Here is a 26,872-nt window from a genome sequence, read left to right on the forward strand (position 1 = left end):
GAGGGGCATGAGCTGTTAGCCCCCATACATGCTGGGGCACTGGCTGCCAGCGCCCTTCAGAGGTGGGTGGCAAAGCGCTGCTGGACAGGTGCCCACCTCTAAAAGCAGCACTGCCCTCAGCAGCAAAGTAAGAGTGGTATGGCATGGGGGTCCTCATTTTTGGGGGGTCACCACAGTCTGAAATATTTTTAAAGGGGGGGGGGGGGGATCCCAGCAAAAAAAAGTTTTAACCTTTTGTAGGGGCTTCTAGGCACAAAGGGCTTATCTTAAATTGGCAGTTTGCTGTGTGGATTTACTACTTGCTAATTGGTTCTAGCAGCATACATGCCCCACCCCCTGAGGAAGTGGTATGAACAAGATAAAAGCATAAGTGTAGGGGGTGCCCTCAAAGCCCCTGCTTCATGCCTACCAGGGTAAAGAACCCCAGCTGCACTCCTGTCAGGAAAGACAGAGCCGATGTCATGCAGAGCTCCATACTTCCTCTTGCTGGTAACAGGGCCAGGGAGGAGTGAGGTGGGACTTCCACTAACATCCCCCCACACCTGGTTAAGAGCCAACCCTATTGAATTGCTGTTTCCTGCCTCACTGGAGCAGTGGGGCTTCCTTCATTTCAGTCTGAAGCACTGCTGCTCCCCTACGCTCTCCATGTGCTGCCTGAGGGAGGGATAAACAGCGCACCTGCCCCCTAACCCATCTCACCACTAGAAGAAATGTCTTCAGCGAGTCCTCATTCCATCAACTTCTTCCACCTCAATCAAAGTTTCCCCAGGTTTATTGACTTTCTTTAACTTGCAGAACTCTTAGGCTTTAGCTGGTATTTAAGTATTCCTCTCTCTATTACTGGGAGTGCTTTATTTATCCATGGACCTACCCCTCATCCACTCTGAAATTTCAGTAAAATAATTCTGCAAGGTTTTTTACACACACACAACGCAGACATCCAGATCAGGGTCAGACAAGTTGAGTTAGTCTCCACAGGTGAGTGCTAGAAATGATACGCTCCAGTGTTTAACTAGTCCCTGTTTAACTTCACTCCCACCTATGAGCAGTCACCATTTATTGTGTTTGTATTTTAAAACAGAACAGCAATTTATGAGGATCCTGCATCAGGCTCAAGCTGAGGCTGAGTTTCAGGACTAGCTGCTGCGGTGGGTGTAGATGTCATCTTACGCAGTTGAGTAGACTCCTGGTTTTCATGCAGCTCATCTAACTCCCAGTCTTTGGGTGCTGTTTCTGTAGTGCTGGAGGTGGCTCTGATTTCCTTTTTCTCAAAGAGGGCCTACCCAGCCGTGGGTCAAAAGAAGGAAGGACAATCAGTATCCACAGCAGTAGAGCGTGTGGTTAGTGTACAGAGGATAGCTTTCTAACGGCTGCAATACCAGTTAATTGTAAAGGAGAGCAGCCTAAGATATGTACACTATGCAGCCCGGAGTTCTCGGAGCTAGGGGCAGAACTGACACAGCAGAGATGCCTGGCCCGTAACGACAGCCACACGGGTGAAAGGGGGGTAGCAAGAAATGAGTGAAGAGATTGTCAAACATGGATAAACAGGGAGCACCCAGCTGCTAATGAAACTCATGAATCTCAAAAGGTGTGTGTGGGGGGGGTGTTACTTGGTGCTTCTGTCCCTACATCTTCCCATTGGTGCTGAGTGGGCAGTGGAGGCCCCCAGGAAAGCATGTCACCTAAAGACAACTGGCCTGGAGCCACTTGAGGTTTACCTTGTTCTCAGCCAGTGCCTGCTTGGCTAGGTAACGTTCACGCTTCACCTTGATCTCCAGGGACTCGGGGATGTCCGGCACCAGCAAATCTATCACACGAGCAATGAAGAAAACCACGTGCTGGAAATGAGGAAGAGAAAAATGTGTCCCATCAGGCAGCTGATTCTTTCCTAAGCAAGGCGAGCGTGGAACTGGTGGCATTCTCAGCCAAGTCACCTGAGCCTGGGCCGGACTCAAGTAGCCCCAGGAGAGTGCACTCTCTTCAACCCCATGGGGCAGCACCTCTGTGGGGCAGGAAGAGGCGGTGCTGGACAGTGCCTGCCCCTGGGACAGGTGGAGAAAAAAGAACTTAAGCCGTGGAATGGGCCAGCCAGGGAACAACCACTGGGGAGCAGGGACTGATAGAGGCCAATGAGAGGACGGTACCTCGAACACTATAATAAAGGCCAGGCGGATTGCTAGGAGGTTCCAATAGGTTAGCGAGTACCGGCCGCTCTCCTCCCTGTATGCACGGTACCTGGGGAGAGAAGAGGACATTGCACCTCCAGGTTTCACAGCTGGGAAAGAGATGCCTGCCAGCCCTTGCTATTCTCACTCCCACTAATTTGCCTTCTGTGACTGCATCCACATAAACAATCATGCATAAGGATTAACAACTGCTGGTATTTATCAGGCCACATGAACTGTCTGGGTAAGGGCTGGCTGCTGCCGGCTCTCCAGGCAGGAATATGCACCCATCCTTCCAGGCTTGGCAAGCGGCAGCAAGATAAATCAGTCAGTGAGTGTAGAAGGGGCTCAAAAAATTCAAGGTCCTCACAGATGGCTTTACAACACATGTAGCGCCCTCTGCATGACGGAGCCAACCAGCAAGTGTCCTAGTGCAGCTAAAGCTGCATTTTCTAACTCAGGTGTGACTGGGTGTGTGTCTGGTCCCCGAATTAGCCTGTGGGTCTCCCTTCCCTGCTAGGTGCGGGGCGACATTCACAGTAAGCTGTTGGAAATACTTTGTGAGCACAAGTCTCACACTGGCTTAAGTGGAAACCAAGCCCACCTTTCACTCCCACTCCCAACACAGGGCTGGGCTCCCAAGGAGGAGAAAACAAACACCAGGAAAAATGAGGGGTTGCAGTTCACCTGGAGGATGCTTTGTCAGAGCCCCCAGGCAGCGAGCGGGGAATCCTACCTGCAGGTGACATTGTGCTGTGAGGCAAAGTGCTTTGGAGCATACGCCAGCGTGAAGTTAACATAGCCCTGTAGGTCAGTGGCATGGGTGTACTGGTAATACAGCCGGGGCAAGAAATCTGAAGTGAAGGCAATCAGGAAGGCCTGAAATAATGAGGAAAACACACTGGGGCAACAGCCAGGTTACGGCCACATGACCGGTGTCCCCACATCTTTTCAGCAGACCCCTAGACTCTCAGGCTGAGTGTTGTTACGCTGTGACTCTGGGAGATCCTACATACGACTCTTGTGGAGACCCCTTGTGTGACTGGGCCTCACCTTTTGTCCCCCCTCCAGCAGAGCCAATAGGACACAAACACCCAACCCTAGGTCCCAGGGCCTGACGCTCCACCTTACAGAGGCAAATTCCAGGGCAGTCTGGATGGAGGATTACAGGGTTATTGTCACTTAGAGCTGCAATCCTTTATTCGTCAAACGCATACAGCCCTGCGCCACTTCACAGCACTCATGGGTCAGATGCCTCCTTCATATCATGACAAATGGTCCCTTCATCACGCTGGGAAATTGAGCTGCAGAGACGACGAGCCATCAGGCATTCCTGCTCCAACAACAGGGAGCACCCTTGTATGGGGCAACCAAATCAGAGGACCTGGCTGGAGCAGCCTTCGACTCCGGCACACAGCATGACAGCTCTGCGGGCGCTTTAGTGCAGTTACAGTATTGCGCCAGCAGACTTGCATCTGCCAAGTGGGCTTATAACAACATTCTCTTTAGTTGTGGCTTTCAGTCCCCTGCCCTGGTACTGCCACGCTCAGTGGCTGCCGTTCAGATCCCAAACGAGATGCTACAGGTTACATTAGTCAAATGTCAGCTATGTGGCTGGCTGCGTCTGAAGGCAGGGAGCCGGTTTCTCCTCACTGCCCAGGGCCACTCACGTTACTGATGACAGCCAAGTGGGTGATGACTTCTAGGATATAAAACCAGATGCCAATGCCCTGGGCCCGCTCGGCCACAGGCCGCCGGTACTCGCAGACAAACTTGTGTGCATCCAGGCGGATCTCCACCCAATTGTTGAGCAAGGCAAACAGAGGCGCCAGAGGACAAGCTGCCACGAAGATGGTGATGAAGCCAAACTGCAGGACTGTCGTGGAAGGAAAGACCCATCAGCGCACACAGCAGTGGGGTGAGCAGCGCAGAGGCTGGCGTGTTTGAACTGAGTGCTCAGCACTCAGTGCAGGTCTCTCTGGTCACCCGTCCCCGCCCCACTCTCTCTGCTCTCCAAAGGACGAGAGCTGGACGTCTCTCGGGGGATACGTAGCAATTCAAAGCTCTCTGTGGGCACCTTTCTGGTTTGCTCCTCTGGCTGGAGACGCACTGGCCTCTTTTCCATCTGAGACAGGCTGCCAGCATCACTTGACAGACCCTGGTAAGCAGGGAAGGCGTGCGCTCAGCCGCAAGGCATGCTTTACTAGTACAGGACTACCTGTCCGCTCTCCTGCCCAGGTGCCCCTGGCACCGACATAGCTAGACCGGATAGTGCAACCTCCGTCCAGGAGCCGAACGAGCTATACTGTAAAGCACAGCCGTGCTACACCGGGGCTTCTGCTGGCCCAGCTGTGTCAGTCAAAGATCACCCGTGGCACCTGACTGACACAGCTGGGCTGTGCAGATGGGGCCCACCTAAGGGTGCAGAGAGCTAGCGCTGGCGCTCCACTGTGGCTGGCTCCAGAAGGGAGTGGAGAGGATTCTTGAGGCAGAGGAAGCTGGGATGTGGCACAGCCAGAGTGGGAGCCCTAGGGTCCCTCCAAGCCTGAGGTGGAGGCTTCCCATGGAAAATTCTGTGCATCAAGCCAGACCCAGGAGGCTGTTTGGCAGGGCTGAGATGGGGCAAAACAGAACTTGCTGGCATAAGTTAATTTCTGCTGGGGAAGGGAGAGAAATGCTCTGCCTGGGCTCCCATTTTCCCTCCAGAAGGCAGAGCTGTGTCTCTGGGTCAGTTTCACACGGCTGCCACCTTTAATGGAGGGTTCCCTTAAGAAATTGATGGCAGTCCCACAGCTCAGAATATTCCCCACCACGGCTGGGACGTGGAGCCCGCTCGCTAGGACTTGACTCAAGCTGCCGTGCTAGAAAAGGTGGGGCTTCCCAACCACCACCACTAGGGGGCACCAGCGAGCACGGCGCGCGTGACTAGCAATCTACGCCCCGTTACCAGCAATCCTACCTACTGCACATGCTTCCTCCCTTGAGGGCCATCTCCCCTCCAGCTGCATCTCTTGCTCTGTCAGTGATCAAGGGACCCCTCCCAGCCAGGACACTTGCTAGTGGTTCCCTCCCCACCGCACCCTTCCCCAGGTGAATTTGGGCCCTACCCATTTCCAGGTACTCGTCAAACAGCCCCTCGCAGACCAGCAGCTCGTAGTTGCTCTCCCAGGGCGCCTGCAACATCAGGCCCGATTGGGCCTCTTTGCTTTGCCTCTTCTTGGAGCGAAGCTTGTACTTCTGCCACCAGCCTTTCAGCTTCCTGGGGGAGCGGAGAAAGGAGAGGTCACTGGAAAGGTGACACCCAGACACTGCTGGGAAATGGCCAGGCTTATTCTCTCTGGCTATGCCGGAAGCCATGCTGCTGGCTCTGCGAGATGCCCTGACATTTCTGGGGCGCTAGCACCAGAGGGACCTTCTGCACTCCCCACAGAAAGACACTGCTGGCAGCAAGGCCTGGTCCAGGCCTGGCTCCAGCATGTTTGGTTCCCCGTTCCGAACAGAGCAGCCACAGGGCCAGGTCTCTGGACCAGCTGGGCTGGGCTTGGCACCAGAGCAGGGTGGGGGGCAAAGGTGGTTTTACGTCCCCTTTCTGTGTTGAATTCTGGGGCGAGGGCCAGTCAAAGGCTGCTGTCATGTGTGCCCAGCGGCCCATGGGCCCAAGGGGCACTCCGGCAGCTGGGGATCACCTGGCAAAGACGCCTTTGCCCTGGGCATGGCAGAGCCCAAACGTGGAGAGTCGGCTGAGCTGCGTTTGAGGCAAGGGTTGGATGTTACTCCAGGAAAGGGCCATGCAAAGCCGCTCCAGTGCTCCTGGCCCGGTTCACTCCCCCCTGCTCCTCCAATGCCTCCTCCGGTGGGAGCCTGCGCTGGAGAATCACGACAGAGCTTGCAGGCAGCAGACAGGGCAGCAGCAATGGGAAGCCAGAGGCTCCATAACGCACATGCTCAACTTGCCAAGAGACCTACTGCAAAGCAGCTTTGTTCCCCCACCCTCCCTGCCCATCTGTCTCAGCAACCTGCGACTGCCCCTCCTCCGGCACCAATGGAAGGACAGGAATGGGGCCCCCAGGTCACTGCCTTCAAGCCACAGCCCAGGTAGAGTGCTAGGGCTAGGCGCAGTCCAAGGAGAAGGGGGGCAAATGAATGCACACACCCCTTGGCGCTTCCCCCGTCCTGAATTGCTCACAATGCCCCAGCATGGAGGCACCCGCACCTCCCTGCCTAGCCCTGCCGGCCCAAGGCTTGGCAGCGGCTCCCCTCAGTGCCAGCATCTGCCAGGACCAACTGCCCACGCCCCTGGCTCGCTGTGGAGCTGGGCTTGGGTGCTCCCCCCGCCCGCCCCGCCAGCACACTCACTAGCTACTTACGGGATGACGATTTCCTGCACATTGTTAATGACTTGCTTTCCCACCATGATGACCAGCAGCTCCTGGGCGAGCTCAATGAGACAACCGCCAGCCCCACACTGTGCAGGAAGGACAGAGGCCTGTCAGCTACATTGCACATTCTGAGAAGGGCCCGGGTCTGGGCAGGGGGTTGGTCCGGGTGTGGGGCCCTCCAGCTTCCACCTCCCACAGGAGAGGCTACCCCTGACACATGACCCTGGCTCCATTGCCGTGGCCTGGCGGCAGTGGTGTCACAGGCAGCCAGAAGACCCTGGCGAGCAGCAGCCTGCAGCACCGGACCTCCGCCTCCCAGTCCCAACCCTCAGTGTAGCCCCAGGGCCAAAGGTCTGACTGCTGGGGGGGGGGGGGCAAAGAGCCCCAGCTGTGGCCGCTAGTCTTTGGGGGGAGGGGTCCCCACTTAGGTGGCTGGGGTAGGGGTGGAGTCTGGCTACCCCCACTTCTTGGTGCTGCGGGGTGGGCAACCAGAGAGGGAGATTCCCCAGGCGCTGCCCCTGCTCCTCTCGGGACGATGCCCACATCCTGCCTGGGGCCCCACAGAAGCCTGTGTGGGTCCTGCCAGAGGCCTTGGAGGACAGCAAACAAGCTCTGGGCTGGGGCGGTCAGGCTGGGAGCTCGCTACCCTGGCACTGCGGCTGGCCAAGGCTGCCGCCTCTGGCTCTGGACAGGCAGAGTTCAGGCCTGAGAGCTGAGGAGCCTTCCCTGAGCACAGAGCTGGGCTGGGGCTGGGGGAGTTTCCTGACGCCCCAGCCAAGGGTCCCCATTCTGTCTGGTAGTTTCCTTGGACTTCACCCTGCTGTTAGCCCAGGCTCTGGGTGCCCCTAAACCTCCACCTATCAGCAGCTGGGCATGGGGGATGGGAATGGGATGGGTCACTCGCTAATTGCCCTGCTCTGTTCATGCCCTCTGAGGCACCTGGACCAGCCAGGGTCAGGGTCCTGGCCCAGATGGACCATGGGTCTGACCCAGCGCAGCCATGCTTTATGTCCTCAGTCTGTCCCAAGCGATACGCACCTCCTCGTTGCGGATCCCAAGCAAGGTTCTGTAGTGCCCTGGGTAGCCGACAAACCTGGGGAAGCCAGGGAAACAGAGCACTAGCTTCACAGCTGAATCCCCCAGCCACCTTCTTCCTCTGCAGGCTACCCAGGGCCTGGTGCTGCCGTGCACCCTGCAGATCCCTGCTCCCACAACCCAGCCACCCTTGTCCATTGGGAGGCTGACGATGCCCCTCAGCCAGTCCTGCTGGGCTGAATGGGACAAGGCAAGATTTACCCCCGGCCACCTTGGACACCAGGACTGATGATGCCCTGGGGACACTGTGCATGGAGGCCAGGCCAGACTGCAGGGAACAAATGGGCTGGACGTGTGTGTCAGGAACTTCTTGCACACCCTGTGCCCTGTTCTTCCCAAAGAGAGGGGGATACAGTGCACTCTGCGGGCTGACTGGCCAAAAGATCGTCAGAGACTGCCCCGGTCCTGCCCCAGATGGTCATTTCCTCCTCTCACATGTGCGAGGCATTTGAAGCCACACTTCAGCCAAGGACGATACTGGTCCCAGTGCCCGCTCCCTTGCTTGCCCCTCTGCTCCCGATCCCATTTCCATCAGGTCTGAGGAGCAAGCCGGTCCTGGATCAGGCATGGAGCCCTGGGTGTCACATCCCCAGCTAGTCGTGCCCTGCCCTGACGGGCGACCTACGCAAGTCACGTCACTCCCGGTGCCTGCCTGTTTCCTCTCTCAACCACCGTCTGTTTCGATTGTATGCTCTCGGGGCTGGGTCTCACTGTGTTTGCAGCGCCCAGCACAGCAGGGCCCAGATCTTAGTAGGGGGTTCTAAAATAGTGGTGGTCGAGGTCTTGAACCAGGGTCCGCCAGGTGCTGATATAGCAGGCCTTCCCCAGCCATCAGCTGGCTAGACGATTCACTGCTACCTCTGACAAGGCACCCATAGCTTGCTCTGCAACACAGCCCCAGTCTGGCTTCCCCTCAGGATCCCCGCTCTGCACACAGGACTCCCCACTGAAGGAGTCTCCGCTGGGCCTTTGGAGGGGCTTTCCCAAGGGCATGTGCTGCCCAAACGCTCGGCTGTGCTGTTCCCACATAGCGGCCCTTCCGAGACAGGTCTCCAAGCCTCAGCCCCTCATTGTTCTGAACGATGGGCAAGGCACTGCCGCTCTCTGGCACGCTCACTGCATGCCTGGAAAGATACAGGGTTGCTTTACCCACCCAGGGCACTAGGTTGGTTTCTCCTTCACACGTTAGAATTGGGCCCGGAGCTTCACGTACCTCTCATTGCCTCTAGATGGCAGCACTGCTGCAGCGACCTGGCCACTTTCTATGGCCGGGCTAGCCACCAGACTGCTCATCCCCATGTCCCAAAGCCTTTCTACTCTGGGCCAGCTGTGGATTACATCTGGAGGAGGGGGCCGGGGAACAGGGAATGGGAGAGCTGCTCTCCCTGGAATGGCCTTACCTGCCCTTGAAGAATGCAATGTAGATGGGAGAAGAGTAGAAATTGACAAACTGGAAGACAAACACTTTGAAGGTGAAAGCATCTTCGTACTTTGTCTGGGTCCGGTGCATCTCTGGAGATGAGCAACACACATAGAGGGGCATCAGATCTGCCTGTGGCAACATTCAAGGCGACTAGCAGCACTTACTCCTCTCCTCCCAGTAACCATGGCAACAGCATCCCTGGCAGGAGAACCTGGATAACTGTGTGTTCTTTAGGGGGCTTTTCTGTTTGAGCTTTAAGGTGTCTGCATTTTAAAACTCCCAACAAATCCACAGGCATCCAGGATTTCATGTTAGGTGGGATGCCCATGAAGAACACCATAGTGACTGTCAGGATAGAACCCTGTTCCTCTTGTGCAAAAGCTTAGGGCCCTGCTTCTTGAGCCTATGGAGAATCTCCATTAACAATTAGCAGTAGAAGACCTAGGACACACACTTGTACAGTTCTGATTCTGTTCAGCAGAGGGCAATGATATAAACTAGCAGATTCATTAGAGTTATTTTTCTTTTGAAAAAGGCTAATGAAGAGCTTATCCTGTATTATTATTTTTAGACCTACTCAAAAACTGCAATATTGCAAAAAAAAAAAAATTAACAAAAACATTTTCATTTCATTTAAGTTTGAAATTGTTGGCAGAAAATATACAGCAATCGTCACTAAATTTCACCTTTTTGATTAAATGGAAACCAAAGTTTTTGTGTTTTTTTTCCGCTTGAAGCCAAAAACCAGAAAAAATAAAACAAAAAATTTCAAACAAAATGAAAACATTCATCAAAAAGATTGTCAAAAATTCAGTCCTCTATTTCCAAGGTCCCACTACACACACAGCTCTTCCTCAGATATCTGCAGCGTTTACCCTCGACCCCACACAAAGCCACTGGGTACCTGACTGCAGGACTCCTGCATTGCAACTTTTGATGTTTTGCCGTCTGACACAAATTCCTCGTGTCACACTAGCTAATGCTTGCAGGACATAATACAGTCCGTGGCAACCTTGTCCCTACACCCATATCTATCCCCAGATACCTGCACTCATTCCCTGCCGTAGTATCCATCTACTTGGACCTGAGCTCTTCCACCTTTCTCAGTTCCTGATCTGTATCCTTGTGTTTCTGCTTTTTTTTTTTCCCCCCCTTCTGCACCTAAATCCAATTTCTTTCAACAGCCCCTGCTTAATGGAGTTAGAATCCAACTGAAGACAGTGGACCAGACTCCCCACTCCCATGTGCAGTGGATGTGACTCTGTCCCAGACCAGCAGTGATTCACACTCGCTTTGGGCTGGTGTATCTAACAGCAACACACAAGGGGCAAAGGAGTGGGAACCAGGCCCGTCAGGAACTGCCCCAGGGAAACACAGCTGAAGTCTGTGCAATTTCCCCTCCACCATGATGAGCTCACTCACCCCACTTGGTCAGGAAATGGGCCAGTGCAATGTAAATTTTGGAGAGGATGAGGATGAAGATCAGATTCACCACTGAGCCCGTGAGGCTGGCAATACGAGATGCCTAAAAGAAAAGAGGCGAGCAGAAGGAATGACCCAAAACATCCCCTGGGGCCTGCTCACACCCTGTAAACCCAAGGGCACAGCTGGCTGCATCCACATCTTACCGATGCCACGAAGAGGAAGTTTCCAGATCTGGAGACGAGGATGCTGATGATCGCCCGGTACAGAATAATGGAGATCAAGAACATCACCACAACAGCAATCTGCAAACACACCCGGTGGCCATGAGCTCCAATGCCCATCAGGGACTAGAGCATAACTGGGGGGACAAGGCTCACACAGATCCCTGTGGGCCTTGGCAGCTATGGAGAGCAGGCAGAGAGGAGGCAGAGTCGTGCCAGGAGCTCATAGCACTCCATGAGCCAGGCACAGGCAGGCAGGGGCCTGCAGGGCCCTTACCATCATGATGATGACCATTGATCCAGCCATGACCCGGTTTACACGGTTCCGCTTGGGAAAATAGGGCTCCTCTGCTCCAGTAATGGGGTTCTGCATTGTCATGGGAGCCATGGCGGTGAACTGGGGTCGCGGCCGCTCCTAGGACAGAGGGGAAAGGCACCACCTTTGTTTAGCTTTATATGGCTTTGGGACGTCAGCTGGGTGACGCAGGGCCCGGTCTGTACCTCAATGTCCTCGAAATCTGAACAGTCCCAGCGGTGCGCCAGGCTGGCGTTCATCCGCTTCCAGTACTCCAGGAATGTCACAGCCCACAGGGACATGAAGATGCTGAAGAAAATGGTCCCTCCGTGGTCGAAGAGGCGACCTGCCTATGGGGCGAAGCAGGGCGGGTGAGGAACGCTCAGGAGAGGAAAGGGACGCTAGTTAATTCTGCAGCGAGGCTCCCAAGAGTGGTGGCGTGCCAGTTTTCTGGGTGTGTGAAGCGGGGCGAGGGTGGGAGAGAGAGAGAGAAAATCTCCCTCTGGAACAGACATGGTTCCCCTGGGGGAGGCACTGGGGTTTCAGTAAGAGACAAAGCACGCAGGAACTGATCATCTGCAAGAACCAGAGCGCTGCGTCAGACAGCGTCCTTGGACCAAGCCAGAGAGCTCTTCTCACTGAGGGGAGATAGCAGGGGGGTCTGGAGACGGAAGAGAGGCTGATGGGCAGTGGAAGAAGAGGGGTGGGAGGGGAGGGGACCCAACAGAGAATTAGGGGAGTTGACCTGCGGAGTAACAGCCCAGGGAGAAGAAAAGGTGCTGGAGAGGGATGGTTTGAGGAGATGGGATGCAGCCAATGTGCTTGGGTGGGAGAAGGGAGACTAGAAAGAGAGGAAATGGCCCAATGCAGCTGGTGGGAGGAGATGAGGAGAGGTCATGGAGGAGGCATGTCCTGGTCCTCTCGTCTCTCACACAAGAGCATGTCCCATGAGATGTTTCCTCTGGCATCAGTATGATGAAAAGGCAGAGAGCGAATCCCAGCCCATTGTGCTAGTGCAAACAGCATGGTTATCGCCCCACGCAGTGCAGAAACACAGCACCTGCCAATCCAGCCGGGCCAGGGCGTAGGGCAAGACAGCACTGTGAACATCTGGCAATCACCACCTACGGGGTGACTGAAGGATAATCTCTCTTCTGGGCCCTCCCCTCTGGAAATTAACAAACCTCACCTTGAACATGCTGCAGATGCTGGAGAGCTGCCAATATGGGCACTCCTTGCACAGCGGGCACATCTGGTACTGAGCCCCACTCTCACAGATCTCCTGCCTGGGCGCAGAGAGAGGCAGGGATGAGGAAAGAAATTGGGACCATGTTACTTTCTCTGCTCTGTGCCACTATTTCCCACCTCTCGGGGGCCTCCTTCCTCCCCATGATGCAAGACTGCCCAAGACTCCATGAAAGCCCATAAACACTGCTCCTCAAATCAGCCAGGGGGTTCTGGGGAAGTGCAGCTGCTGAGTACATTCCTCTTGCAGATCCCCACGTCAGAGCGTGGTCCTAGGCATCACAGCTGGGATGCCCACATGGCAGCACAGAGCACTAGCCCTTTGCTGCCCATCCTTGCCCAGGACAGAAACACCTCACAGAACTGGAGCCTGAGGGCAGAGCCATGGCACACAGCTGTCACATCAGGAGGAGTGTGTGGCCACGCGCGGTGAAGTCCTGGGTGACATGTCTCTGCAGGGTGTTTGTGGCTTTGAGCCCCTCTAACTTGGATTGCTCACTGAGGGTTTTGCTCTGAAGCCTGTGGGAAGCCAGGTCTGATCGAAAGCAAGTGTATGTGTGTTGGGGATGCCATGGCCTAGTGGCCTAACCTCAGAGGAAGCAGCCAGGAATTGCTGACTTCCGGCCTTACCTGAGGCTTCATAGACTCTAAGGTCAGAAGAGACCAATAAGATCACTAGTCTGACCTCCTGCACATCGCAGGCCACAGAACCTCACCCACCCACTCCTGTAACAGGCCCCTAACCTCTGACTGAGTTAGTGAAGTCCTCAAATCATGGTTTAGAGACTTTAAGGTACAGAGAATCCACCAGCAAGTGATCCATGCCCCATGCTGCAGAGGAAAGCGAAAAACCTCCAGAGCCTTTGCCAATCTGCACTGGGGGAAAATTCCTTCTGGACCCCAAGTATGGCGATCAGTTAAATCCTGAGCATGTGGGCAAGACTCATCAGCCAGAAACCCAAAAAAGAATTCTCTATAACTCAGAACTCATCACATCTAACGTCCCTTCACAGGCCATTGGCATATCTACCACCAGGAGTCAAAGATCAGTCAATTGCCAAACTAGGCTGTCCCATCAGACCATCCCCTCCATAAAGTTATCCAGCTCAGTGTTGAAGCCAGCTCGGTTTGTTTTTCCCCCACAGCCAGTGGGAGACAGGAGGAGGAGACAAGGACAGAAAGGGGAGAAAGGCTGGCACTTACGTAGGTATGTCACTCAGCATCAGAAAGATGCCTGCTATGAAGACCAGCGTCCCCACCACTGCCGCAGGCAAGAGCCACCCAGTGTAGAAACCTAGAGAAGGAAGAGAGCACACAAGTCCCCCACTGCAAACGCAGGACCCGTAGCCGACCCGCACCCTCCTCTCAGAAGCAGAGCCCATGGCCCGGCTCTGAGCCCCACATTCCTAGCGAAGCCACCAGCTGCTGCTGCGGAGAGAGGTGCTGCACGCCAGCAGCTGAAGGAGCAGTCAGCCGCCAGCCATTGTAAAGGAGAATTCCCACCGTGCATTGCACCATGTCCTGAAAGATCACGAAGGGAGCAGGGCTTCCTCCCGTCCACATGCGGGTGAAAGAGGTGGCTGGGGGTTAGCCCACTCTGGCATTCATTTCAGGAATCTCCAGCTGGGTGTGTTGCCACCCTGAGATGTGGCCTCCAGAGACAGGCGGCTTTTGGTTTAGCTGTAGGGCAGGACTTCCAAAGCTGGTCGGTGCTGGCTCAGTTCTGCTCCCATGGAGCAGAATTTTTCCAGGCCGGGTGGCTCTGGGGCTGGGGAGCCCCCATTTCACGTCTAACACACAGGGACCGGGGTCCAAGTTAATCAAGGCGGGAGGCAGGGCTGAGTCTGTTACACTCACTGGCCTGTTTGCAATTACCTTCTTTGGCCAGCCCCCCAAAAGGGCCAGAAATCCTCGGGGGAGAGGGTGGACTGTCCCACTCCCAATCCTGCCACGTCCCAGTCACTTGCTGGAACCCCATGTTTGTGGCTGAGGAGAATAGGCTGAAGCCCTTCAACTGGTTCAGGTCTTGTCTCCATGGCCTCTAACTGCCAGGCAGCAACATGCAGAACACACCGAGGCAAAGGAGGGCTCATCTTTTTGTTTCTCCCCCTTCCAGTGCTATTTTAAATTCATTTTCTCTCCTTTTATTCCTTCCCTCCCTTCTCACAGCACTTTCTCTCTCCTCTCCTTAGACAGGCCATGAGAGTGGATGGCGTTCCTGGGGGACAGCCTCAGAGACATGGTGGGATCGAGACAGAGTCAGGCTCAGGCTGTGATCTCCTCTGATGAGAGCCGCAGCTGGGGCCCCACCACGGAGAATGGTCTGTGGCGAAGGTATGAGCCCCCTGTCCCATGCAGGGCTTTGTAGATTAGGAATAGGACTTGAAACCCAGCCCTGCCACAGACAGGGAGCCAGTGAAGCGTCCATTGCACCAGTAGGGTGTGTTCTCACTGGTCTTGTGTGCTTAGTAACTGGGCTTAGTAACTGGTACGAAACATATGTTTCCCAGGGCTGCCCCGGCCCGCCCCGGCTGGAGAGAACTGCCGTATCTAATCCGGAGGTAACCAAGGCATGCGTAGCTCTCAGAGGCAAGGGGAACAGCTGAGATGGGCACAGCTTCTTGTCTATCTGGGGGCCCAATCTGCCAGATGGCCTCTGTTACGTATCACAAGGCCACTTCTGCTCCTCAGGGAGCAGTGTACTTCCCTTTTAGGAACCCTGGCTTGATCAGCCATTTCCATTTCAAACACATCTCATAGCTTGGGCACAACAGGCAGGGCTCCTGGCCATGGGAGCTTTCGGAGAGCTACTCTGCGCAAGGGATAGCTTTCAACTGCAGACAATCCCAGTAAAATGTAAGCCAGTATGCCCTGATCTAGTCTCTGTCTAACAGGCCAAAGCAGGAAAGGCACACGAAGGAAGGTTAGTGGAAAATGGCAACCTGAGAACTAAGGAGAAGGACTCTCCCTGCTCCCCTTGCTCCAGTACAGCCCATCCTGGGTCGGCACCAGGGAAGCAAAGCACTATGCTTACAGAAGCGATCGTAATTCTCCCTGCATTTCCTGCAGCAGAACGAGTGGAACCTTCGTCCTCCCTGGAGAAGGTACCGGGTTAGGGCAAAGCTGGGTGCCACAGGAGGGGGGAGAGGCATGCTGGCAAACCCACGAGCAGGAAGGAGCAGGGCAGAACAGGTGCTGGTGGTGCCCTTCCACAGCTGGTTAGATCCAGTCCCTTCTGTGTAGACCGGCTGCAGGAGGCATTATTCTTCACTAAGCCTGATTTCTAGGAGACTGGACTAGGAGATCTGAGCTGCTGAGCAGCGAGGCTGCAGTTCTAACACACAGCTAACACAGCTTGGGAACTGGCTGGAGGCAGAGGTGCCGGCGAGAGGCTAAAGAGAACAGGGCAGGAGATCCATCCAGGGCTGCGTATTGACAGGGATGAGGGCAGGGTGTGGGGAGCATTGTACTCACCCAGCCAGGCAAAGTAGAGTGCGATCTTCTCTCCAAAGTACCTGCGGATGTGATCCAGCGGCTGGTATCGGTTCCATTTCCTCCACCTCGCCCAGGACCGGAAGAGGACCTGGCGCTCGTTCAGGCTATCAGAGGCCAACCCGCCAGAAGGCGCCTCAAAGGGACCCTGCATAGGAGAAGCTCCATGTCAGCCAGAGCAAGCAGCAGAGCGATTCCAAATGAGCAGCGCAACTGCCCATGCAGAGCAGCAGGCTGTGCTGGGGAGAGGGCTTGGCAGCAGCCCCCTGCCTCCAGCCATGCCCCCTAATGTCCAGTCACTTCTGTCTTCTTTTGGGAAAGTTGAATAAGGAGCTTGCTGAACAGCCTGGCTCCTCCTGCGCATAGGCCACAGACGTGTTTTGTCTCAGCCAGGACTTCCCGCTGCCCCCTGAGCTGCAGATCCAGGAGCGTGACCGAATTACAGCCTGGCTGGGGTAGCAGGGAACCGGTGCCAGAAAGAGACTGGCTCCTGACTTACGTCATGCAGGGGGAACGCAGCTGCAAAGACATCCTCGCTCAGCAGCCGATCCACCCCAACCTGCCCCTCCTTCAGGTGGCCGTATGGCGTTGTGGCTAGGATCTCATACAGCTGGGGGAAGCAAAGAGACCACTGTCACATGGACACAGGTACAACGAGAGCCACGTGATCTCTCTCTAGGCACCTATACCGCACAGTGCTACAGAGACCTGTGCCTCAAAGGTTCTCAATCAGCAACTCTTCATCCCTTTCCAGAGGGAAACAGAGAATTTGGGTGGAAAGAGACTAAACAAGTTCAAATTAATTCAGACACAAGTGTTCCGGGGGGGGAGGGGAGAGGAATGGTTTTTGCCACCAATTCCAAGCCTGACTTTCACGGGCATGGGCATGGGCATATTCCCTTCCCCTGACACTGAAAACGGAGCAACTTAGAGAGATGGGTTGTTTTTCTGTCAGCCTGTTTAAACTTTGCATGCGTTAATATCTATTTAACTCCAACTGCCAATGGACACTTGGGAGAAAAACTGTCTTTGTTAAAAATTTGCACTCCACATTGCTCGCGAATGAACAAAAACCTTGCAATACATCTCCTTCAGACTTCTCGAAAAGCCTAAGCCCAGAGGAGACCAGACTTAACATCCTGATATTTCTTTTGTTAAAAACAAACAAAGAAGAAAAACAACTTTATTTGAAAAACATCTTTCAGGCCTTTATACATTATAAAGAAACGCAAATGGGTGAGAGATAATTAAAAAAAAAAAAAGTTGTAGGATTCCTCTAAGTCCAAAGTCACACAAATGAAGAGAAGAATGCAGACAGGAAAGGGAAAACAAATAGCTGTTTTTTTGCTTCACTATTTTCTCTTCTTTAAAATAAGTGGGATATTTTCTCTGTGTTCTGTAGCTGCTTTTTCAATAGCCCAGTCATTATGGTCAGGAACAAACTCATAGCATAAGTGTCTTGGTGTCCATACAAATACACCGGTAATTTGCTAGTGGCTGCATTTGTATCAGTTCTGACCTGTATTTTGCACTGTGCACTTCTGACAGATTCTAATCCATGGGCAGACAGCTCCCCAATGGGAGAAATTTGACTTTCCTCTTTGGAAATTAAGTGTTTTGCCCCAGGCTGTATGGCTGCTTGGCTTATAGCACAAAGGGATGGAGCAGGAAGGAAAATCTTTCTGTCTTGAGGTTTATGGACAGCAGGATATTATTGATCATTAGTGGATTTGGCAGAATTTGATTTTTATCTTTTTATAAATGATGGATAATACTGATGTTTATTTTTAAGCACTCTTAAAATCAAATTAAATTTTCAGTTACACAAAATTATAGGGTTTAAGCATGTTTTAAATTTTTTATTAATTTAATTGTTCATAGTTGCAGGAAATTATGGGGGGGTCAGACAATAATTATTTAATGACAGTAGATGTTGTGATTCACAAAGTTAAAGCTCTATAACCGTTAAAACAAAATTGACAACATCACATCAAAATATACAAAATAAATATCCTTGAATTAAACTCTAATACATTCTCAAGCAGCATTTTTCTCACTTTGCCTATCTGTGAATTTCGCTTATCATCAATGGAAATATTTTTGTCAGTCTGCGTTGTATGGTAAAACTGACATTTACTGATAAAAATCTAATCCTTCCATCTAACAATTAGACGTTGCCTCACACCCTGGCAGGACACGACCAGCACATTCAGTGACCGTGAGACTTGCAGGAGCTGACAGAAGCAGGATGGTCCAGTGGTTAGAGCAGTAGGCTAGGACTTGAGAGACCTGGTCCTGCTCTGCCAGACTGTACGTGTGAACTTGGGCAAGTCACTTAGACTCTCTGTGTCTCAGTTCCCCACCTGTAAATGGGGATAACAGCATTCATAGCCTTTAAAGGTTGTGAGGTGCTCAGATACAAAGATGACAGGGGCCATGTAAGTACCTAAAACAGATAGACAGCTGATTCCCCACTGCAGCCATTCACACCTGTGCAAGGTGGACGTGTCATGCTGCTGTCTGGGTAGCAGAGCAGAGGCGTCTGATTGGTAACATTTCACACCCACCCTGCACAGGAGAAAGTGACCTTCCTTCTTTAGGCTGATCAGCCCCTGGGATGTGCCTAGTGCCCAGACAGTCAGGGTCACAAGCCCCCTCATTACTCAAGCTTCCCAAACTTACCCCTAAACTGAGCCTCCTCTCAGCTTCATGTCAACATCCCTAGAGGCCACTGTACCTGGCTGCAAACCAAAGCCCACACCTCCCTGGAAGTCCAGCACCCTCCAGATTCAAGTGGAGCCTTCTCCACGACATCCATTTCTCCTCCTACCCCAAAGCCAAACCTGCTGCACCCAAAGCTTTCCCTTGGGAGGTCCTTTCAACTCAGGCCAGGATACTCAACCCCGTCCCAGCTGGGCTGACCCAAAAGCAAGGAACTAGGAAGACAAAGGAAGGGCCCATCTCAGTGCCAGGGGGAGTGACCGCTCCCGCTCCCCCGGCGAGCCCCGGGCAGGGTACTCACTATCCTGTGCCGCTGCGTGCTGCTGAAGAAGGTGTCCTGCTCATTGCTCCCTAGGAACCTGCAATCACACACAGCAGAACTGTGATAGGAACAGGCCCCAAAGCACAACCCACCAGAGAAGCCACCCTGCCTCCCACCCTGAGCCCATGACCAGCTGCTTCCTGACCCCATCCAGCCGAGGACAGCAATGCCCTGCCCCAAAGAGAAGGCAGCTGCAGGGGGAGCTCCAACCAGTATGTCACCTCCTGGCCTTCACTCATCAGCTCAGAGGAGTGGCTGACGAGGGTCACTCGCATGGGGCAGCCTGGCTCTACTCATCATCAACTCTTACCCCCTATGGCACATTTTGCACACACGCGGCTTCTCTTCCCTACCGGTCCCTTATGCCCTGCCGAGACGTGGCATTTAATTCTCATCCCTTTATTGCTCAGATAGCTTCAGCAGTGCGCGAGCGGTCTGGGATACTGACACATGCTGCCCCGCCCTGAAGAGTTCTGGATCTAGACAGGCAACATACACAGGCAGGGAAGGGGAAGGCAGGCAGGCAGTAGGCAGCTGCATGGACGAGCACTCCAGCAGGAGGTGTAAGCAGCTTCCCCTGTGGGGTGCCTGCAGGCTTTTTGGAAGAATCAACTTTTTAAGGGGGAGTGGGAGCAGAGGTCTCTTCTCAGGAAGTGCCTGTCCCAGACCCCATGCCCTTGGCAACAAACAGCACAGGAAGTTCATTCCGTATGGGACAGAGGAAACATGATCAGCACAAGGCAGCGCCAGTGAATTCATTCCACAGGCCCCCGGGGCTCTTACCATGCCAGCTTGTTTGCCTTGAAGTGACAGGTGTAGTAGTCCAGGGGCAGGTTGGGGACCTCCTCGTGCAACAGGTTGGGGATACCCAGCCTCTTGGCCACTCTGTCGGACCAGTTTGAAGCCTGATTCGGCACGGCCTGGGCACAAGCAAGAAGAAAACACTCGGGAGGAGAGTCACGAGGCCAGCATGGTGCTGAGTCAGCATCAAGGGCAGTGGACGGTGGGGGGAGGCGAGAGGCAGTGCCCAGCTGCATGCAGCACAGAGTGAGAGGCTGAGAGCATGGGCGCAGACAAGGCACATGGCATGTGAAAGAAGGCGAGTGGGAAGCATTGAAGGGTTATGGGAGAGATCCTCCTCAGCCAGCACAGGAGTCTCCCCACTGACGTCAGGGGCAGTTTTGCCTGAGCAAAGCCCACAGGATTGAGGCCTCTGAAAACAGAAGGGTGAGCGAATGCGCACACGCGCTTCCCCTCAGTTTGGGGTGTCGCTGTGACCTCCATCCGGCTCTGAGCTGCAGCATCGCCCAGCCCATCGTGTGCAACCATCCACGGGAGTGGAGCCCCACCACTGCTCAGCAGGACGGCCGCACCCTGGTGACTGGGCGATCCTTGGCTCCAATGGGGGGGAAAGGAGGAGTCTGGGCCCCACCCAGGGGGAAGAGGAACAAGTCTCAAAAGACCCTCACCTGCAGGGGCAGCCTCAGTCGGAGATCCTCCGCGTAATAGCACAGCACGCTCCAGGGGGCGTTCAACAGGACGTAATGCACCACCTTCTTCTCGTCCTGGGCTACGTGCTGTGGGGAGGGACAGACGGCACATTAGCCACCTGCCGGAGCCGGGCCTGGCCTTGCAGGCGAGTCCTCAGCTGGGGTGAATCTCTTGAAACCAGTGGGGGGAACCCCTGCACCACTGTGCTCAGCACTGTAGTGTGAGCCCCACTCAGCAGAGCTGGGCCTGGGGACTCACTGCCAGGGCTTTGGTGTTTGCTTTGTGCACTCTAGATGTATCTGAGGAACTGCCCGGCAGGGGAGCGCCCACCCCAGGCAGCTCCCATATCACATCAGAGCAAGCCGTGCTCCTGCTGGCAGCCACTTCCCATCGCTCCTCTTCAAGTCCATGCTTCCTCACCTCCATGGTGCAGCGGCCCAGGCTGTCCCAGCCAGCCGGGCAGCACGAGAGAGAAGGGCTCCCTGCCAGGCCTGTGGGGAGAGTAACTAGGCAATGGGAGCAGGTCAGACACGCTCACCATATGGCACAGGGTCAATGTTATTCCAATGGAAGACACTCGATCATCAGATGATTTCTTAGCCATCCATCACCACACTGCCTCGGTCCCTACAGACTGAAACACCCTCTGCCGCCCTGCCACAGTCATTGGGGAGGGGACCATAATCTGCTATGTATTATTAGCCTGTTTAAATGTGTGTCTCACCGTTGTGTATGAAGCTATGAAATTTTACTGTGTGCTCGTTTATAAACACACTGTGTTCCTGGGTAACACCCACAAGACAAATTTACATCACCACTAGCCAGCCATGTGTTGATGGGCCATGAAAGAGAATCAACTCTTCCAGCGGGACTCACCCCCGCCCAAAGATGTCTCAGAGAGCAGAGGACAATGGATACCTTGTGATTCAGCAAGGCACACAAGACATGTGACCCATGACTCCATTTTTGAGCCAGTATTTTTCCATGCACATGGATGGACTGGGGGTATAAACTGCAGATGGTGACATCAATATTTGGGATGAACCAGAGAGACTTACTGCAAGCTACCAGATTTAACAGCAATGCTGTTATTCTGGTCTACGGACTCTGAAATCAACTGTAATGTGTATAATTCACTTATTTAATAGCACACTTCTCTTTTTTTACATTAATAAACCTTTAGTTTACTAAAGGATTGGCTGTCAGCGTGATTTTGGTGTAAGATCTGAAGTCTACTCAGACCTGGGGTGAGTGGCTGGTTCTTTGGAACTGAAAGAACCTAATGTGTGATGAAATTTGGTTTTAACAGCCTTTCATCATAAAGTCTGGTTTATCTGGGTGGTGCATGAGGGGCTAGAGAGCCTGAAGGGGACTGTCTGTGGCTTCACAATAACTAGCATAATATTTTGGAAGCACAAATTTATTACTGGCTTGGTGAAATCTTATGACAGAGTATACCACCAGTCTGGGGTACATGCCCTGTATTCTGGCAGTTTGACCTGAGATTGGCACTCTTAGCTGTGTCCCATACCAGGCAGTGTGACAGTGACTTGCAGACATTAGTCATTCATGTCGCTTAATGCGCACCTTCCAGTAGAGCAGATACTATGGTGAGGATATCTAACATGACACAGAGATACAGAACAGAATCGAAAGGCACAGCTCAGCTGAATGAGGGGACCACCCCCATAATTTAAATTTAACACGCTCCATCATACACAGGGTCTTGTTTCTACATGAATCAGGTTCCCAATGCTGGATAAGTGATGCAGAGCAGACTGGCCATGTGTAGAGCCCTGCAAATCCATGGATATCCGTGGACCATTTCTTGCAGATCATGGATCGGATGGTTACAGAGGTCGGGACCTCCATGACTTCTGGGGCAGGGTTGGAGCAACTGCCAGCCAGAGGCACAACCAGAGTAACTGATTAGTCTCTCCTGCCCACCTAACAGCTGATCAGTTGTCAGGTGGGAGGGCAGGGCTGATCGGGGGCTGCTGGCTCCAAAACAGCTGATGTGTGGATGTGATTAAATCTAAAAGAGGGAAGGTAGATTGCGGGTTAGGTAAAAGTTTATTCCTGTGGATGCGGATCGGATGTAGATCCACATAATTGTATCTGCACCGGGCTCTACCCATGTGTCCTGGTGCCAGTGGGGGAAGAAGGCTAGCTGCTAGATTTATCATCCCAAGCTAGCAGGTTGCTTGTGTTGCTTACAAATGGCTGCATTTCTAGTCCCCCTTTTCTCCCGCAGACAGTCCAGCCAGCTGGCCCTTTGCTTTCCTTTCCCCACTGAGAGAAGCCAGGGCCAAGCAAACATGGACAAAGAGTGCCCCTTTCTGGAGAGGGTGGCCCCTACACATCAGGACGGGGATCAATAGGCAGAGGGGGAAGACGAGATCTAATGAAAAAAGTAATTTCATCCCTCTTCCCCCTGCAGAACAAGGCTAGTGTGCTGATGATACACAGGAAAGAAGCCCGGCTACCAGAAAGGACCCAGCTACCTTTTCTATACAGAGCCCAGCAGCCTGGAGCTTGTCCAGAAATTTCTTCCGCCAAGTCCCGTGAACATCGACAGCTCTTCTCCGCCGGGGTGCCTCGCTCTCAGCGCTGGCTTCCTCATTCTGTCCCTCCTGCTCCTGGGGATCTGCTTCCCACACCAGGACAAAGTCTGGGACAAGAGACAGCTCGTGTCCGTATCACAGACAGATGCTGCAGGACAACTGGGGGCAAAGCGCTTGACAACCACCCAGCTCATGCACATCTATTGCTTCCTCTGCTTCTCCATCCACACCTGCCCAGCTCACCCACCGATCCGGACACGTATCACGGGGCCAAATCATGACAAGCAGCCTGGAGAAAGGGCACATGTGCAGGGAGGAGCTGCCAGCCCATCCTATCATCTGTTTCCAGCATAGCGGGCTGGAGATTATAACCTAAGAGCCCTGCCCCTTTATGGAACGCACCAGCCACATGCGGTTCAGGAAGATGTGCTGTCTTACAGTGGGAGAACCCAGGGCTCCGAGACAAACCGTGACAACTAAGCTAGATGGGGCTAAATGAACTCCAGAAATGCCCACCAGAAGTACTGCCGCCAGCAGAGTCCATTTAGTTCAGCCCTGTCCATCAGGACTGGCCGGCACGTCCCAGGCCTCTCATCCGAACCCAGGGGTGTGCGCTGTCTTGACAGCAGGGCTGAGGACTTCAGGTTTTCTTCTTGCTGCCGCCCCCCCGCCCCTCCCCCACACACAAGCTCAAAACCACCTCCACAAAGATCAGCACTTCCCCCTGCGCTGTGCCCTCACCTATCTTGGTGCGTCCATCACTGAAGACATTTGCAGAGCTCTGGGGGACATGGGCCGCTTGGCTTGGTTTGCTCAGCTAGAAAAAAAGTATTAACTCATAAGGAAACAGCAGGACACAAAGGGGATTGGGTTTGTATCCGCGCCAGCCTGGTGACTGCTGACAGGGACTAGCCAAAGGAAGGGAAGGTGCTGCTGGACTCATGTAGCCCCCACCAGGTTTCTAGCAGTGAGGGTTACCCTAGCACGGCAGTCCTGTGCGCTTCTGCACGGCCGTGCCCTGCAACCAGTAGAATCTGATCTCCGAAGTAGTCCACACAAAAGGGAAATTTTTTTTTACAGTTACAATTGCATGGGTGAGAGTGAGTGGGCAGGTGGGCTCGTGTTAAAAACGTTAGACTTTCAAAGTAGAGGATTCAAAACTCAGGGTTTTCAGGTTCTCAACATAATTTGGAAACACTTCCTGACTTTGGAGAGATTTGAAATTGTAACCTGAATGTGCCATTGCCATGCAGTTGTGTATTTACTGATGGCAGCGCAGCAATGACTCCAGGGCTGCGCTGAGGTTTCAGTATTACCTGAGATACACAGGCACTGCTGGAACATCTCCTGGGGACAGAGGCCCTGAAAAAGTGGTATAGAGCAAGCTGGACCACAGGGAAGGGACAGAAACGTTTTGCTTCCGGACCCTAAGGCAAAACCCATCTCTTCTGAAGGGCACCCTGGGATCCGTAACGTCCACACAGAGCAGAGAAGAGCTCGGTTTCTAAGCTCTTGTCTGAGAGGCAGCCATGGCCCGCAGGGCTACCTCCTACAGCTAGCAAGTGCCACGGCAGTAAGAAGTCACGTGCATACAGTGGGACCTGCTGCCTGCAAATCAGTCTCAGTGCACTCAGTGACTTCCAGGATCCAGGGTCCATGCACAATGGCCGGCCAGCCTCACCCCAGTAAGGAAGAGGGCAGCTCTCTGTGCAAGCTTGTCCATTTCTTGGAGCAGCTGATCTCCCAGAACACCCTACCCTTCTCCTTGCCTCTGGCTGCAGGCCCACCTGGTGTCGCTCCACCCCCCCGCCCCAACAGAAACAGGAGCTGTGCTCCCCAGATAGCCGCACAGGCATCCCCCATGGGGCAGGAGGTGGTGGGAGCAGATTGACTGGCCCTGCCCCCTCACAGCTGTAGATTTTATTTGCCTACCTCTGAGATTTCAATGGGGCCCTTGCTCAGGCTCCCGTAATAGGGCTCGTTAGCAATCTGCTCTTCGCCCATCAGGCTGGCATGGTCATCGGCTCTGATCTTTTTCCGCTGCATCTCGAGCCTTCATGCCACCAGCACCTGCTGCTGTTTGGGAACAAATCGGCAAGATTGAGGCTCCAGCACAGCGTGGACGGGCCAAAACTCCTCCCACAGGAGGCAGCAGGTTAGGCCTCGCAATGTGCGGGACCCCCACATGCCAGGAGAGATCAAGACATGGGCTGCCTCCCTCTCTGGTCCCGATGCTAGTGGTACAGGAGTGGTCTGGTGGGGAGCTGCTTCCTTCCCCTCTCATTTCGCTGCAGAGGAGCTTCTGCCCATGAGCTGCAGAGCTTGGGTGGGAAGAGGGGACTCCAGGCCAGTTTCATGAGGACAGTAAAAAGGAACCAGTTGACTTATGTAGCCCAACCACAACACGCTCTCTTCCAATCACCACCACACAAGGGTCCTCCCAGGCACTCCCATCTCCTCTACGGTCAAGGCAAACCAAGGTTCAAACTGTACACAGCTAACATGGAAAACTCCCCTGCCCTTCTGTCCTCCCTCAGTGGTTAATATTAAATTTGCCTACGGCAATAAAGAACCCTCCAGCCTTCACCCCATAACAAACCCAGAGCCCAGTGCACGGGCACGTCAAAACCAAACCACACTAAAGTGAACTGGCCCCTCTGATGGATTGGATTATTTAGACAATATGGGCAGAGCTCTGGCACAGCATCTAGGTCCTTCGAACCATCAGCACAGGCTGAATTTTGCCCTCTGAAGGCCTGTAAGAATATTTTGGGAAATGGAATGATTCACAAGCTAACAATATCCAAGAGGGTTTCTCATCTATAGACCAAGGCAAGGATTTTTTATTCCCCAGTTACACATGAGATCACAGTACTGGACGAGACCTTCTGGGTCACTGAGCCCAGTCTCCTGCTATCACAGGAAAATCCATCCTATAACCCCATTCATAAACTTATCAAGCTCCAGTTTAAAACCAGTTTGGTGTCTTGCCACCACTCCTCCTATTGGGAGGCTGCTCCAGAGCCTCACTGCTCTGACGGTTAGAGCCCACCTAATTACCAGTATAATTACTGCTGGTCAGTGGTGGGCAGGAGGCAAGTTCTTCTCAGCACTCAGTAGCGAGGCAGGATTTAGAGTTTAATGCAGATAACTTGGAGAAAGATGGGAGATGGTATAGAGAGAGGCAGGGTAAGAGCTCAGTCTTGCAGCCCCTTACTCATGTGAGCAGCTGCACTGAAGTCACGGGCTACTTCTCTGCATAAGTGGTCTGAGGATCAGCACCAGATTTTCATTAAATGATTACTAAACACAGGATGACATTACATATCGCTCTCTGCAGAAAGCACATGCTGTGCCACTCTGCTCCAACATGGAGCACTGAACATAGAACAGAGACTGGTGATTTTGGTAGATTGTAAATGTATTTTGCTACGTTGCTTGAGTTATTCACTATGTGCAAGACTTGTCTGAGGCATTTTGTTTTATTTGATTCAGTGGTTTCTGTCTGAAGTAAACAGAGGAGTATCAAGGGAAATCTGAGAGCAGCATTGCTAGCGGTCAGAACTTCGGTTGAGATACTGCTGGACAAAGGAATTAGAACACTTGAGTATCAGAGGTGGAAGTGAATGCATGCATTACAAGGATGTGTGCACTGCTTCTTCAATTGTTTAGCGAGAAGCCAGTCAGGAGGGGCTGGAGAGGGTTTTAGGAAGAAGCTTTGCAGTGAAGCAGAAAGAGATGGAGTAGTTTTAGGGACACTTCTGTTTTCCTTGCTCTAATAAAAATTCCTAGTTCCATGTGTGGGTGGGGAGGGGGACTCTTCTGTAACACTTCCCATGGCATGTGACCATTGTAGTCATTTCATAGTGTGGCTCAGAGGGCATCTTCAGAGATATTTAATAAGTTAGGGGACCTATACTTTATCTTAAGTTTAAGGATTTTTTTTTGTAAAGTGTTGGAGCATTTATTCTAAAATGTCTGGCTCATCATTATTGCTTTTAAAGCACCTGCTACAGAAGTTATGTTTAGAT

At 53.3% G+C, this 26,872-nt stretch overlaps 1 protein-coding gene across 1 annotated transcript; it reads right to left on the reverse strand.

The window, feature by feature from the left end:
• Positions 1-980: 980 nt before the first annotated feature.
• ANO7 (anoctamin 7) lies at positions 981-24,887 on the reverse strand. The gene is made up of 23 exons (XM_067538665.1): positions 24,774-24,887; positions 23,583-23,658; positions 22,782-22,948; positions 20,256-20,363; positions 19,570-19,706; positions 18,766-18,823; positions 16,243-16,353; positions 15,726-15,891; positions 13,455-13,545; positions 12,196-12,292; positions 11,213-11,356; positions 10,989-11,126; positions 10,694-10,792; positions 10,488-10,590; positions 9,043-9,154; positions 7,586-7,640; positions 6,536-6,633; positions 5,276-5,427; positions 3,839-4,044; positions 2,905-3,047; positions 2,148-2,238; positions 1,722-1,841; positions 981-1,279 (listed from the first exon to the last, which is right to left on the reverse strand). The coding sequence occupies exons 1-23, from the start codon at positions 24,885-24,887 to the stop codon at positions 1,091-1,093; spliced, it is 2,775 nt and encodes a 924-aa protein (XP_067394766.1). The 3' UTR covers positions 981-1,090.
• Between the last annotated feature and the right edge of the window lie 1,985 nt (positions 24,888-26,872).

This window comes from Emydura macquarii, unplaced genomic scaffold (assembly GCF_026122565.2).
Source record: "Emydura macquarii macquarii isolate MOO-44397 ecotype Brisbane River unplaced genomic scaffold, CSIRO-AGI_Emac_v2 contig_499, whole genome shotgun sequence".
Taxonomy (NCBI): Eukaryota; Metazoa; Chordata; order Testudines; family Chelidae; genus Emydura; species Emydura macquarii.